Source organism: Dermacentor silvarum, chromosome 4, assembly GCF_013339745.2.
Source record: "Dermacentor silvarum isolate Dsil-2018 chromosome 4, BIME_Dsil_1.4, whole genome shotgun sequence".
NCBI lineage: Eukaryota > Metazoa > Arthropoda > Arachnida > Ixodida > Ixodidae > Dermacentor > Dermacentor silvarum.
The window spans coordinates 228264057-228279469 of NC_051157.2; the positions used below are offsets into that span (position 1 = coordinate 228264057).

Below are 15413 nucleotides of genomic sequence, written 5' to 3' on the forward strand. Positions count from 1 at the left end.
ACTGCACGACTGAGCACATCGAGCGTAGACTCCTCAAACCCGCAGCTAGGCATTTCGCGCATCGGCACTTGGGACTGCACGTCTGTGTAGATCGAGCGTCGGCTCCTTGGACCCACGGCTAGGCATTTCGCGCATAGGCACTTGGGACTGTACGACTGAGCAGATCGAGCGTCGACTCCGCGGGCCTGTGGCTAGGCATTTCGCGCATAGGCACTTGGGACTGCACGACTGAGCACATCGAGCGTCGAATCCTCGGGCCCGCGGCTAGGCATTTCGCGCATAGGCACTTGGGACTGCGCGACTAAGCATATCGAGCGTCGAATCCCCGGGCCCGCGGCTAGGCATTTCGCTCATCGGCGCTTGGGACTGCGCGACTGAGCACATCGAGCTTCAAATCCTCGAGCCCGCGGCTAGGCATTTTGCGCATCGGCACTTGGGACTGCGCGACTAAGCATATCGAGTGTCGACTCCTCGCGCCGGCGGCTAGGCTTTCCGCGCATAGGCACTTGGGACTGCACGACTGAGCACATCGAGCGTAGACTCCTCAAACCCGCAGCTAGGCATTTCGCGCATCGGCACTTGGGGCTGCACGTCTGCGTAGATCGAGCGTCAACTCCTTGGCCCCACGGCTAGGCATTTCGCGCATAGGCACTTGGGACTGTACGACTGAGAAGATCAAGCGTCGACTCCGCGGGCCCGCGGCTAGGCATTTCGCGCATAGGCACTTGGGACTGCACGACTGAGCACATCGAGCGTCGAATCCTCGGGCCCGCAGCTTGGCATTTCGCGCATCGGCACTTGGGACTGCACGACTGAGCACATCGAGCGTCGAATCCTCGGGCCCGCGGCTAGGCATTTCGCGGCACTTGGGACTGCATGACTGAGGACATCGAGCGTAGACTCCTCAAACCCGCAGCTAGGCATTTCGCTCATCGGCACTTGGGACTGCACGTCTGAGTAGATCGAGCGTCGACTCCTTGGGCCCACGGCTAGGCATTTCGCACATAGGCACTTGGGACTGCGCGACTGAGCACTTCGAGCATCAAATCCTCGAGCCCGCGGCTAGGCATTTTGCGCATCGGCACTTGGGACTGCGCAACTGAGCACATCGAGTGTCGAATCCTCGGGCCTGCGGCTAGGCTTTTCGCGCATAGGCACTTGTCACTGCACGACTGAGCACATCGAGCGTAGACTCCTCAAACCCGCAGCTAGGCATTTCGCGCATTGGCACTTGGGACTGCACGTCTGTGTAGATCGAGCGTCGGCTCCTTGGACCCACGGCTAGGCATTTCGCGCATAGGCACTTGGGACTGTACGACTGAGCAGATCGAGCGTCGACTCCGCGGGCCTGTGGCTAGGCATTTCGCGCATAGGCACTTGGGACTGCACGACTGAGCACATCGAGCGTCGAATCCTCGGGCCCGCGGCTAGGCATTTCGCGCATAGGCACTTGGGACTGCGCGACTAAGCATATCGAGCGTCGAATCCCCGGGCCCGCGGCTAGGCATTTCGCTCATCGGCGCTTGGGACTGCGCGACTGAGCACATCGAGCTTCAAATCCTCGAGCCCGCGGCTAGGCATTTTGCGCATCGGCACTTGGGACTGCGCGACTAAGCATATCGAGTGTCGACTCCTCGCGCCGGCGGCTAGGCTTTCCGCGCATAGGCACTTGGGACTGCACGACTGAGCACATCGAGCGTAGACTCCTCAAACCCGCAGCTAGGCATTTCGCGCATTGGCACTTGGGACTGCACGTCTGTGTAGATCGAGCGTCGGCTCCTTGGACCCACGGCTAGGCATTTCGCGCATAGGCACTTGGGACTGTACGACTGAGCAGATCGAGCGTCGACTCCGCGGGCCTGTGGCTAGGCATTTCGCGCATAGGCACTTGGGACTGCACGACTGAGCACATCGAGCGTCGAATCCTCGGGCCCGCGGCTAGGCATTTCACGCATAGGCACTTGGGACTGCGCGACTAAGCATATCGAGTGTCGAATCCACGGGCCCGCGGCTAGGCATTTTGCGCATAGGCACTTGGAACTGCACGACTGAGCACATCGAGCGTCGAATCCTCGGGCCCGGGGCTAATCATTTCGCGCATAGGCACTTGGGACTGCGCGACTAAGCATATCGAGCGTCGAATCCGCGGGCCCGCAGCTAGGCATTCGCGCATAGGCACTTGGGACCGCGCGACTAAGTACATCGAGCGTCAACTCCTCGGGCCCGCGGCTAGGCATTGTTGTTGCACAAAATTGTTTTTCTGCATTTCTAGTCGCTTTTGTATTATGTCTGATTGCAGAAAACTATTCTCAGTAGTCTACAAGTGCTATTTACATAGGCAAATGAAGTCTGTTTGGAACGTTTTCCGCTCTGCACACGCGAGCTAAATGGCTGCTTCAGTCTGTCTTGCTTGTGTCCATTTGCTCTAAAGAAGTACTTAATAATTGTGTTGTAGTAATAAGCTGCATCAAATGTCATGTACTTGCTTTTCTCCTGCTCCAACTGATCCAAACTGCAAAATTTTGTGCTAAAGAACTGCTACAATATGCTAATGTGGCTGCGCCTAAATTGCTGCAAAACAGCTTTTTTCCTGCTCCAAAAATTGCTCCAATTCTTAAACTGGCTGGACCACCATTGCATATATAAACCGATTTAGTGGCACAATAAATTTAGTTGAAATTTGCGCTTGGTGTGTGTTCTCTCACGCCCGTGTCTTTTTTTGTTGTGCAATAATGTTTGAGTAATGGATCACCAACTTGCCCAGAATGCTGCTCTCATTAAGGCCAGTGTTGCTCGACGACGTATTCGATGCAGGGACGCAGGAGTTTTGAACTGCCGCAGCATGCCAAACCCCGCAGAAAATGCACTCGGCGCCAATGGTCGGTTATCTAGTTCGTTATATCCATTGGCAGGACATTTTCAGTTCGCTAAAACAAGGTTTAAAATAGATACGTCACTACGGGGACTTCAAGTAGGATTTAATTTACTTCGTTATATTCATTATTTCGTTATATCCTGTTTCGTTATAATGTGGTTCTAGTGAACTTCTAATCAAACTATTAAATTGTAAATTATTTGAGCAGTATAATTATTCATTCAGATTAATTATTCAAACCTGATATTTGCTATTCGTACATTCCTATTCAGAAGTGTATAGTTTATACCTGCTTGCACATTATGCACATGTTACGGCACTTTTATTTGGTTAAACCATGCACACCTGACAAAAGCCAAGCTGGGTGACCATTTTATAAGCAGTTATAAGCGCTTCATTTTCCTCAAACCAATTGGATTCTCTATCCACTTGTCACGATAGATTCATCTTAGCTCTCTCGGACCCTCCCATTTCTAGAAGTGGTTACAGTAGAGTGTCTGTCACTCAGCATGCACTATTCGATTAGTAGCTTGTTCATGTGTTGCAGAATGCCACACTGCCTACCTCCCATTGGAACATACGGAAAGCCCGATGAGCAGCTTATGAAATAGTTATGCTCGTGCTTTATGGTTTAGAACATTTTACAATTTTTATTCTATGATTTAAGCACATAGTCTAAATTGTAAAACATCAGTAGAGCTGTGCAAATATTCGAATATTTTGATTATTATCGATATTATATTTGCAATATCTGTATTCAAAAATTTTCGAATATGCGGTTGGATACGAATATTCCAAACAAATTGCATGTGTTGCTGGCTTTGCTGGAGCAAACAGTTTTTAGATTTTGTTTCTATCTAATCAAAGATATGTGTCTCATTTTCTACTGAATTTTCTGATAATTTCGTGATGCTGGCGAAATTTTGCCTCTAGGGCACGCTTAGCCACTGGACGCTAAGCTGTGAGGCAAAGCCAGCCTGTCAGTAGCGAGGGTGGACACTTTTGCAGTGCCACCCCCAATTATGACCTTAGTGCTTGACAGCAAATGTGTCAAGTGGCACAGGCCTCTGAGATGCGAGAACAAAACAGCTGGTAGAACTCACTAAATTTTCCAAGTTAACATGAGCCAAATACACAATCTTTTAGAGTAATGACATTCTACAGTGCAGTCCACTTATAACGATGTCAAGAAGAACGAAAAATCCCATCGTCATAACCGATCATCGCTATATTTGCACTGCCATTTAAAAAAAAACTCAAAATTCGACGTTGTAGAAAGTAGGCTGTGAAAAATAAAATGTCTATTTATGCTTCTAAATAGCGTCTCAATTGTTAGGAGTGCTGAAATAGAAATCTGCGCTTGCTTTTGCAGAAGTTTCAGATTCACAACCGCCGTGTGCAACGGGTACAGCTGCTGCGCGAACACTGGCAGCTATAATTTAGCGTGCATGAAATCAATGAGCGACTCGATCGATGACATTGCACTGTGGTTGAACATCGAGGTCGGTGTCAATGACGGGCCATTGTCAATCTCGTCGTCACTGCCGCTGCTGTCGACGCCTCTGTCGCACAAAGCCGCCGTCTGTCGGGACAACGATCGCCCCAGCGCAGATCTCTTCACAGTACGAGGCAGCAATGTCTGCACTCAGAAACTCCTCCATCAAAGCACTACCTATTGTCAGTAGCGGCGTGCTCCCAGAGTTGAGTAAGGTCAGCGGCTTCCACCGTGTTAGTTCCCCCTACGAGGGTTTTGTCCTGGCGCACAAAGCCCAATTTTTCCGTTGATCGGCAAGGCCACTGCCTTCATGATCGTGGCGCGAGCTCGTACTTCTTTGAGTCTTGCAAAATTTGCAGCTTCATTTTCAGAGACACAGCTTTGCGCTTTGTCTCAGGGGCGCGGAGAGAGGGAGATGGTAACGGCAGCGTACGCCGTGCAGGCGCTTTATTACCCACCCTCCCCCCTTCCTTTTTTCCGGTCACTCGCACGACCACCGGCGACACAGACGCGAAGCAGCTGGCGCCAAATTGCGATGCTCTCCGTGGCTTTCGTTCGCAATCGGCACGCGGGCGGGATGCGCTGCGCGGTAATGGCGGTAGATACGAACTTGCATAGGCAAACTTTCGCCCCGTCTTGATTAAGGGAAACTTAGGAACGCCAATTTCACGATTATTCTGCATGAAAAACGCTGCCTTGAAGCAAAATGTGAATCGGTATATCCGATGTGTGGTGAATAATATATCGTTGTTTTTTTTTCTCATAGCCCTAATGCCTAAGTTAATACTCCTAGGTCGACTCATGGTTATAACCGATATATCGTTATATGTGGTATCGTTATAAGTGGACTGCACTGTAGTCTAATGTTTTACCATTGACAATTGCAGTTGTGATGTAGCATGTTGATATAAAGGCTCGTACATCACCGAATCAAATCTAATAATAAACGTTCTAATAAATTTATTTGCGAGTCCAATATCTATTTTATTTTTCTAAAATTCAGTGTAGAGACCTGTACAGTGCCACATGTCGCGTGCGATGCAAACCCCCTTGTGGTCAATGCTGTCCAAGCAAGCGTTTCACTTTGTTTTCAGCGCGAAAGGAGCACTGAGCACCACTGACAGGCCACCCCAGGTGATGCGGTAGTGCACTTTGTCACTGCATACAAAGACCACTGGAAAACAGCGAATTAGGTTTTGATTTATCCTACATACGTAATGGACAAATGGTGTAACAGAAGAGGTCCCTGGACTGATGTACGCAGACGGCATTGTGCTACTAGCAGACAATAAAAAAGATTTACAGATACGTGCGAATATCTGTGGCAACGCAGCGACAAATCTAGCCCTTAAGTTTAGCACAGAGAAATCGGGAATTATGATCTTTAATGAAGAGACGAGTAAGTACGGGGTGTCAATTCAACAGCAAGTAATACCCACAGTCAAGCAATATAAGTACCTTGGCGTACACATAAACGAAGGAAAGACTTACTCAAGCACCCACCAAGATATAATATGAAAATAAAGGGTAAGTGGAATGCAGCTATAATGAAACATAGAGCATTCTACGGCCACAATAAGTATGAGGTGCTGCGTGGAATCTGGAAAGGAGTAATGGTGCGAGCGCTAACATGCGCAAATGTCGTACTATGCATAAAATCGGATATATTGTCGGGGTTGGAAGTTAACCAAAGATTGGTAGGTTGGTTGGCTTTGGGAGCCCACGGTAAGTCAGAAGTCAGAGAAGTGCTGAGCAAAATTGTAGTTTTGAAGAAATACTTAGGAACATGGATGAAAATAAGTGGGTGGCTAAAGTGCGCAAGGATCTGTACTTGTAGAGTGTGGACACAGAATGGAGGAAGAGGTCGAGAAAGTTGGCAACCAAGTTCAGGTATAATTTCGGTGTTTTACATTTGCAGTGCTTTTATTTTTAAAAAATCCTTTTTTAGGCCACTTATCAGGTGCACCACATTGTGCAAATTATATGAAGGCAAAACTTGTTGCCACAGACATGTTTTTGTTATAGCTCTCTAGCTGTATTTTTGGGGGGATTGCATAGCATGACGGGTTTCACATTTTGATGTGTGCAGCCGTTCCTGCTGGTCAAGGCGGGACGCCATCCTTGCCTGCTCGAGCACCTGGGCGCGGCCGCCCTCATCCCCAATGATTTGTCCTTGGGAGGAGGCAAGGTATCCTCTGGCGCCACACACAGTGTTTCATCAAGAAGCCTTTGACACCGTTTCTCACCAACTTTTGCTTTTTGAACTTGAAAACTTAATTTGTGCTCAAGTAGAATGAATGTTTTTTTTTTCATGCAACCGCACTCAGTATGTTGCAAGTAATGACTCACAACATTGCCCTTGTGAATTGTACGTCCCTCAATGTGAGGTCGGTTATTCATAGGGCAATCTCATATAAGCATACATCGCCAATGCATACTCGTAATGAATATAGGATGTAACGAAGGTATTTTCATGTCCTATGCGACTTTGTTATAACGAGGTTTGAAGTACCATGGTTATATCATATGTCATTCTGACTCTGCAAAATACCTGCCCTGGTTGCTCAGTGGCTATGGTGTTGGGCTACTGAGCACGATTTCGCGGGATCGAATCCCGGCCACAGGCGGCCGCATTTCGATTGGGGCGAAATGCGGAAACACCCGTGCACTTAGATTTAGGTGCACGTTAAAGAACCCCAGGTGGTCTAAATTTCCCGAGTCCCCCACTACGGCGTGCCTCATAATCAGATCGTAGTTTTGGCACGTAACCCATAATTTAATTTTTTTTTAACTCTGCAAAATCGGTTTTCCTTGCACAGTGACAAGTTTTGTAGCAACTAAAGAGTTGGGGCGTACGAATATTCAAATATTCTATTTTAAATCGAATGGTGAATGTTTGAATAATTCGATTCACGAATCGAATATCTAGTATTGGATGTTTCGAATAATCGTTTTTTCTAATATTCTGTACGTTTTCTTGCTCCAAATCCATGAGCGTTATACTTTGTGATCAATTTCTGATATTTGATATTCGATTCAATATTCAAGTTGTTTTTCTGGATTTGATTCAATATTGGATTCGTAATCCACTATTCAATATTTGCACACTGCTACTAAAGAGCGTTCTTGTTATTGCATTCAGCCTTTGTATAATGCCATTTTCGTACTTTTATTGCGGTATCAATTATATGAACACTCCAGGCGCATTTCTGCCGTCATCGTCGGCGTGAGGTTCCGTATAACGTCCACAGGCGATACAACCGTCGCTGCGTGCCATACGCTGTATGTGCGAGTGCAAGGATTCGGCGGTGAGACAGCAATCGCGGCTCGCACACTCAAGGGCAGGAAGCGTGAAGGAAGCGCACAGTCTTCCAGTCACGCACAATGCTCCGGAAGCAGCGTAGGGAGGTGGCGTGGCCGCACTTTACTGTGGGTGCACGCTCCCGCCGCGCCGGAAGGCTCTGTGGGGCAGAGGGGGGCGTTCTGCGCCACGAGCGCCCACCAGCGCGGCTGTATGTTGAAGGCCATCTGCCGCGGGGGCATGGCCCGCTCTCCCCGTGTCTTCGCGGCTAATATCACGTTGATGCGAGCGCTGGCACGAAGCTCAATTAGCTCGCTGCTGCTGCTGTGCTGACTCACTCCAGCGTTTTGATAGCCAGTTTCCACTGTCATCGAGTGAGATGCATTCATGTTTGTTCGTGCGCGCATGACACCATGCTTGCTAATTTAGTTAGTGTGCCTTGTGGGGGTCTTCCCCAACCCGTAGCGCGTGTAATCGCAGCTACGTAGGGTTCGGGCGAATAAGGCAACCAGCGAGTCAACTCAACAACGTTTATTGCTGTCAGCAATAAAACACACTTGTAGAGGGAAGTCCGCTCTGTATAACAACTAATAAAATAGGCTTGCCTCGTCGCGTGTGGTAGTCACGCGAACGAGGTCACTCACGGCTTTCAGCAGGTAAAAATCCGTCCAGGCAGAAGGTCAAGCGAGGTCAGAGAGAGCGGGGGTCTCTCGGTCGCGCTCTTTTATGCCTTTTTGCCTTTCCGCGAGGGGAGTGTCCTCCTCGCCCGCCGGATACTTTCCCTCTTCCCGCGCGGCACGCGCGTCGCGAGAGGCGAGCGAGAACCGGGAGAGGGCAAAGTGCATTTCTCCCGTGTTCGCCCGGCTCCCGCAGCGCGCGGTGTGCGCGCGCGAGATGTCCACCCGGCTGCTGTCGCGGGCGCTCCGTGCGCCGGCGACGGGCGAGCGCCCGCGGGAGAAGGTGGCAGCGTGTGCTCCCCCACATCCTCCCCCCCTTAAGAAGGCCCCCGTACGTTGAGGCTGGCACCTAGGGACGTCCGTTTGCCTGAGTACCCGCCGAGGTTGGCGACCGAGGAAGCGTTGTGGTGATGTAGCCCTCAGCTGGCGGACACTTGATGCCGACTCGGAGGCGGCTGGTCAGCTGCACTGCTCGGGCTTGCGAGGCGGGATCGTTGTCGGGGCTCGAAGGTGACTCTCAGTGCTGCGCCCTAGGTGTCGGCTGCGCTGGAGGGGGTGGTCGTCCGCCGGCTAGCGGTTCGTGCGGCTCCAAGGCCGGCGTAGCGCCGTCAGTACTGCAAGGGCGTCAGTTGTTCCAGCGCGTACTGCAGGCAATTCGCACGGCCGTATCTCGTCTTGCTCTGCTCCTGGAAATTATTATCAGCAACTGCATAGCAAACTGCACGGAACGGCACTGTGATCAGCAGCATAGTTGGCCGTATCCGGGGACACCATCGACGTCTGTTGCGAAGGGAATGTTCGCAAGCATCATCACCAATTCGAGTCGCAGCACAGGATAATCACCGCACTGGCCCTCACAGCAGTCTTTGGTGAAACCGCACACCCACGCGTCGAGCGTTCACGCCACATTCCCGTCGTGGCCTCGACGACTCGTCGTCCATACTCGGCGCTCCGTGGTCACTAGACGTTCGCTTCCCCGGCAGGAACTACCAAGGTGCCAGCCCGGCGCGGCTGTATGCTCACGCGGTACGCAACGCCACCCGGACTTACGAATGTTCCTCGCAGTCGTCGGGTTACGCAACTAGTAGTCAGATTACCTTCGCCTGCTACGCAAATTGTAGCGCGGCTGCGGGCTCGCCGTTCTGTTCTGACTGCTCTCTCTCACCGATCGCGGTTGAGGGAGGGCCTGATCGTCATCCCACTGCTCATCACGCGGCACGTAGCGTTTCAGGTCGCATACGTGTACCGGTCCGCCGATCGGCTTTCCTTTCTTGTTCTCGAGCCAGTAAACAAGCGAGGAAACCTTCTCTCTCACTAGATACGGCCCGGTCCACTTCGGCGCCAGCGAGGCAGCGAACTGTTTGGTAGCATCGCTGAGAACGTGCTGGCGTCGAAGCACCAGATCGCCCACTTCGTAGTGGACGTTCCGATGCGAGCGGTCGTACTGCGCCTTCTGCTGTGCCCTTGCAGTGCGAAGATTACAGCGTGCTTTATGTAAAGCTTCCGTCATCTTGGCACGTAGATGCGTCGCGTATTCAGCTCGTGCTGACGGCGCGACTGGCATTCCGCTGCGATCCGCGAGAACCCTATCCATCGGATTCGGCAGCTCTCTCCCCAGGTTGAGAGAAGAAGGCGCATACCCAGTCGAGCGGTTTACTGTCGATCGCAATGCAAACCCGATCTCTGGAAGGTAGGTATCCCAGTCCTTATGCCTTTCAGAGAACGCGACAAGCATGTGCTTGATGTTGCGATTGACTCGTTCAGTGGGGTTCGACTGAGCATGGTAGGTTGTCGTTTTCTTATGCTTAATGCCCAGTGCGGCGCATGAGTCAACGAACACCTTTGCAGTGAAGTAGGACGCATTGTCCGTTATTAACTGCTCCGGAAAACCAAACCTGGTGAAAACCTCCATCAACTTATCCATGATCACCCGTGCCGTCAGTTTTCGTAGGGGGAAAAGTTCTACCCATTTACTGAAGTGATCCGTGACCACCAGCAAGAATTTGTTCCTGCTCGGTGTTGTGGGATACGGTCCCATGATGTCACATGCCGCGATTTGCCAGGGAGTCTGGCTGTCGATAGGCTGCATGAAGCCGGGCGGTCGTCCGCCTCGGGGCTTCACGCTTTGGCACACATGACACGATCGGGCGTAGCGAATCACGTCCCGTTTCATGCCTCGCCAGGTAGCGAAGCGACACAACTTAACGTAAGTCTTGGGGCCGCTCGCGTGCCCAGCAATGCACGAGTCATGAAAGTAGCGTAGCAGTGCTCCTCTCAACGCGCGCGGTATCACCACCTTAAACGCCTCACTTGTGTCGTTCTCGGTGGGAATATACCTCAGCAGGACGCCGTCGGAATTCAGCAGATAGGAATCCAGTGCGCTCACAGCATTACCAGCTGTTCCTGAGCGCTCCGCACCGACAGCAATACCAGCTGCCTCCATGTGCGCGGCGGCCGCGCCGCCCGGCTCTCGGAGCCCGTCAAGCACTTTTCGACAAAACGGATCCTTCTGCTGAGCCTCGAACAGCTCCTTTCTGCTGAAGACAACTCCTGCGGAACCGACAACATCTACGTGGTTCACGCTCTCGCCCAGGATCGACGGTTGTTCCGCGTCCCTTACTCGGGCTACGGCCAGGGTTTCTCCCTCGCCTCGGACAGGCGCTCGCGAAAGTGCGTCCGCTGCGGCATTGCTTTTTCCTTTGCGGTAGCGCACGGTGAAGTCGTAACGCTGCAGCAGCAGTGCCCAACGCGCCAGGCGACCACTCGGCTCACTCAAGCGCCTCAACCAAGTGAGAGCCATGTGGTCAGTCTCAATTGTGAAAGCCACTCCGTCGACATAATAGTCAAACTTTCGCAGAGCGAAAACTATCGCGAGACACTCCTTCTCTGTCACCGAGTAGTTCCTTTCCGCCGGCGTCAACGAACGGCTCGCGAACGCAACCGGTCGGAGAATGCCTCCGTGCTCCTGAAGCAAAATTGCACCTAGACCCAGGTCGCTTGCGTCTGTTTGAATCACAAACTCCCTGTTCAAGTCGGGCAGCTGCAACTCTGCCGTGTCAGCGAGCACCTTTGTGAGGCCGCGCAGTGCCGCCTCCTGCTCTGGACCCCAAGTCCAACGCTCGTCTTTCCTTAAGAGCTTCGTTAAAGGCGCTTGCACTGCCGCGCAGTCTGGAATGAATTGGCGATAAAAGTTCACCAATCCCAGAAAGCGTCTCAGTTCGCCGATATCTTTCGGCGACGGGTAGCTCAGTATAGCCTCGAGCTTATCCTCACTCGGCAGAATGCGGCCGTTGTCCACCGTGAATCCCAACAGCGTTATTCTGTTCGCAGCTATCTGAGCTTTACTCGGGTTCAACGTGATACGCGCGGACCTCAGCCTGTCTAGGACGTCTCTCAAGTGGCGCAAGTGCTCGTCGAATGTTTTCGAATAAACCACTATATCGTCGAGATATGCGAGAGCATGTTGCCACTTCGCATCTCCTAGAACTCGGTCCATCAACCTCTGATAAGTAGCAGGAGCTCCGACTAAGCCAAAAGACATTCTTTTGAACTGAAAGAGCCCGCGGTGACAAGTGAAAGCCGTTTTCTCTTTGTCACGCTCGTCCATTTCGACCTGAAAATATCCCCGACTAGCATCGAGCGTCGTAAAGTACTTCGCCCCGCCTAGGTTAGATACTAAAGAGGAAATGGAGGGTAGAGGGTACGCATCCTTCTTCGTAACCTCATTCAGCCTGCGGTAGTCTACACAAAGGCGATAAGTATCGTCCTTCTTCGGGACTAGAACTACCGGGAAGCCCCATGGGCTGTTCGACCTTTCCACAACGCCTGTGTCGATGAGTTCGTCTAAGGCGCTGTCAAGTGCTTTCCGTTTAGTCAAGCTTATCGGCCGAGGATTACATTTCCACGGCGCAGCGTCACCCGTGTCTATCCTGTGCCTGACTAACGTAGTGAGGCCCGGCCGGTCCGTGAAAATCGCGTCGTATTCGTACAACAGCGATGACAGTCGTGCCCGTTCTCTCTCCGGCAGGCTGTTGACCTCTGACAAAAGTGGGTGCGCTGCCCCTTGCAACGTCGCGGCACAATGTTGTGCTACCGTCTCTCCGTTGCTTTGATCGTCTTTACCGATTACGGTTTGCTCGCTCGGCTGCGGCTGGGTGTGGCCCGCTCGCGCCGCCCCCGGAGACTGGCGTGTCGCCGCAGGCACGGGCGCTTTTGCGAAACGCTTCAAAACACCCGTTCCGTTCTCTCGGTAACCTCCGCTGGCGATGTCTATCAAAATACCCGACTTGGCGAGAAAGTCTCGACCTAAAATAACAGGCACTGACAGACCGGGAAGATGTACGAGGCGTTGTCGCCTGACGCGTCTCTCCCAACGAATAACTAGTCTAGCTGCACCGCTCGATTGTGCTGTGCCGGAAGCAAGGCGGAAAGTGATGTCACTATCTCTTAAGCGGATATTGTTCTCGCGGAGATGCTGCAACACCTCGTCACCAAATAAAGAAGCGCTTGCCCCAGTATCCAATAATGCGGCAAACTTCTTTCGGGCTATCGTTAGCTCGATGAACGGCGCCTGCGAGTCCGCGACATCTCCTACGCGACAAGCCAAAGGCGCAAGTAAATCGAAATCGCCAGTTGTCTTCGAGATCGCCGCCCGGGACCCAAGGTGGATCACCGGCGGCCTCGCCCGTTTCCCGAACCACGTGCTCGACCTTGGCCCGGCGTGCTTGCGCAGTCACGGGCGATGTGCCCCAGTCCGCCGCATTGGTAGCAACGGCCACCGAAGCCTCGGTGGCGTGGGCGCCCGTCGCTCCAATCCGGCGGGCCGTAGCTTCCACGCTCGGCGGTCGGCATGTGCCGCTCCTCTGTTCTCGCATTAGTCGCAAGTTCCTGCCGCGGCGCACTGCGTGCCGCGTTATGCTGTGCTGTTTTCAGCGCGTAGGCGTACGGGTCCAAGGCGCGGTCTGATAATTCCCAACCACGCTGGACCTGCTCGTCGGCGAACGATGCCGACGCGTCGACCCTCGGGGAATGTGAAGCGATCCCGCCGCCGTTCCACGCGCAGCGAGGCTCGAGTGACAGCGCGGCGGGTGGAGGCGGACGGTATGCTCGCGCCGCGAGGATGTCCCCTTGGATGCGCTTTGCTTCGGTGGCGAGCTCGTCTAAGTCTCGGTACCTACATCCCCTGAAGTAGGCCGCGAAAGTCGGGTGCGCTTGCCGTGTGACGCGCTCGACTTTATCGGCGTCGGTGGCGAGAGGACTTGCGAGACGATAAAGTTCGTCCATCGCTCGAACATACTCCAGCAGGGACTCGTCCGGATGCTGGGTACGCAACTCCAACTCTCTCCTCAAACGCCACTCGTAGTTGGCCGGAAGAAATTCCTCGCGGAAGTTCGCGCGGAACTCTTCTACTGTGCGGGCTCTGTGTCCGGCCAGTCGGAACCAACGAGCCGCCTGTTCAGTCAGTGAAGCAGGGACCACGCGCGCGAGAAGTTCGGCGTCTGAAAGCCCTGTTGCTTGCTGATAATACTGCAGACGGTCGAGGTACTCGTTTGCACTAGTGCGATCGTGGTACCCACTATAGGTAGGCATGTCTACCTTAATTCGTGGTCGCTCGCTCTGCGACGGGGCCCGCATGGTGTTCTGCAGGGCGCCGGCTAAGCCCTGCATGACTTGCAGCGCATTCTGCAGCATTATTTCGCTTGACGGAATACTACCGCCCGAAGGTTCGGACGCATCCGCAGCTTGCGTCGAACTATTTAGAGGCATAGGTGGCTCTGAGTCCGCGGGACGACGCGGCGAGGTGTTAGGCGTGTTAGGCCTACTCTCAGGCCTAAACCCTGCCAACGTGGCGTTTCCGCGATCCCGACTGTTCCACGTGAAACACTCAAAATCAAAGCTACCGGTTTGTTCGGAAGCTGCCGCCGCGTTAGCACTAGGCCTCTGATTATCTGCCGCGACCTCCGACAACATGAACAAATCTGGAAAGTCAGACAAGCCCGTCGCCATTGTTTACTGCAACTTCAGTAGTCCCAGCTCCAAAAAACAGAAAAGAAAACTCGCCTTGTTGCCGAATTCGAACCACGTTGGTAGCGCCAAATGTGGGGGTCTTCCCCAACCCGTAGCGCGTGTAATCGCAGCTACGTAGGGTTCGGGCGAATAAGGCAACCAGCGAGTCAACTCAACAACGTTTATTGCTGTCAGCAATAAAACACACTTGTAGAGGGAAGTCCGCTCTGTATAACAACTAATAAAATAGGCTTGCCTCGTCGCGTGTGGTAGTCACGCGAACGAGGTCACTCACGGCTTTCAGCAGGTAAAAATCCGTCCAGGCAGAAGGTCAAGCGAGGTCAGAGAGAGCGGGGGTCTCTCGGTCGCGCTCTTTTATGCCTTTTTGCCTTTCCGCGAGGGGAGTGTCCTCCTCGCCCGCCGGATACTTTCCCTCTTCCCGCGCGGCACGCGCGTCGCGAGCGAGAACCGGGAGAGGGCAAAGTGCATTTCTCCCGTGTTCGCCCGGCTCCCGCAGCGCGCGGTGTGCGCGCGCGAGATGTCCACCCGGCTGCTGTCGCGGGCGCTCCGTGCGCCGGCGACGGGCGAGCGCCCGCGGGAGAAGGTGGCAGCGTGTGCTCCCCCACAGCCTATGTTTACAAGTTTATTCGGCCGATAAAGCTACTATCCTTACTTTGTATAGCTGTCCGCTCATTTGCTATCACAATCGATGCTTCGCTTTTCGGGCGAAACTACGCCTTTTATATATATATATTTTTTGCTTGTTTTCATGTGCTCTAAGTTTAACAGTATGAATGTTCTGTACCCCCTGGCACAGCACTCGTAATAGGAGCACCTGAGTAATGGGTGAATAAATAAATAAATAGAAATACTTAAAAAAACAGCAACAAAATAAACAAAGGAAGTCGAGTTGTACAGAAACAGGAAGCAAGAAAAAAAACTGCTCTCATTATTCGTGACACCTTCAATTACAAGCAGGTCTGCCTCTTTTTGGGAATTAGGAGTTGAATCTGTCATAATAAGGAAATAGGGCTGTTAATTCCTTCCTAAGGCATCAGG

The 15413-nt window shown here is 52.5% G+C and overlaps 1 protein-coding gene across 1 annotated transcript in view; it reads left to right on the top strand.

Moving 5' to 3' along the window:
- Positions 1–15413, top strand: part of LOC119451027 (DNA mismatch repair protein Msh6) — a 383914-nt gene that overhangs the window by 299044 nt on the left and 69457 nt on the right. Inside the window, exon 25 of the mRNA XM_037714459.2 lies at positions 6460–6558. Within this exon, the coding sequence (XP_037570387.1) occupies positions 6460–6558 (99 nt within the window). The remainder of the gene's footprint in view (positions 1–6459; positions 6559–15413) is intronic.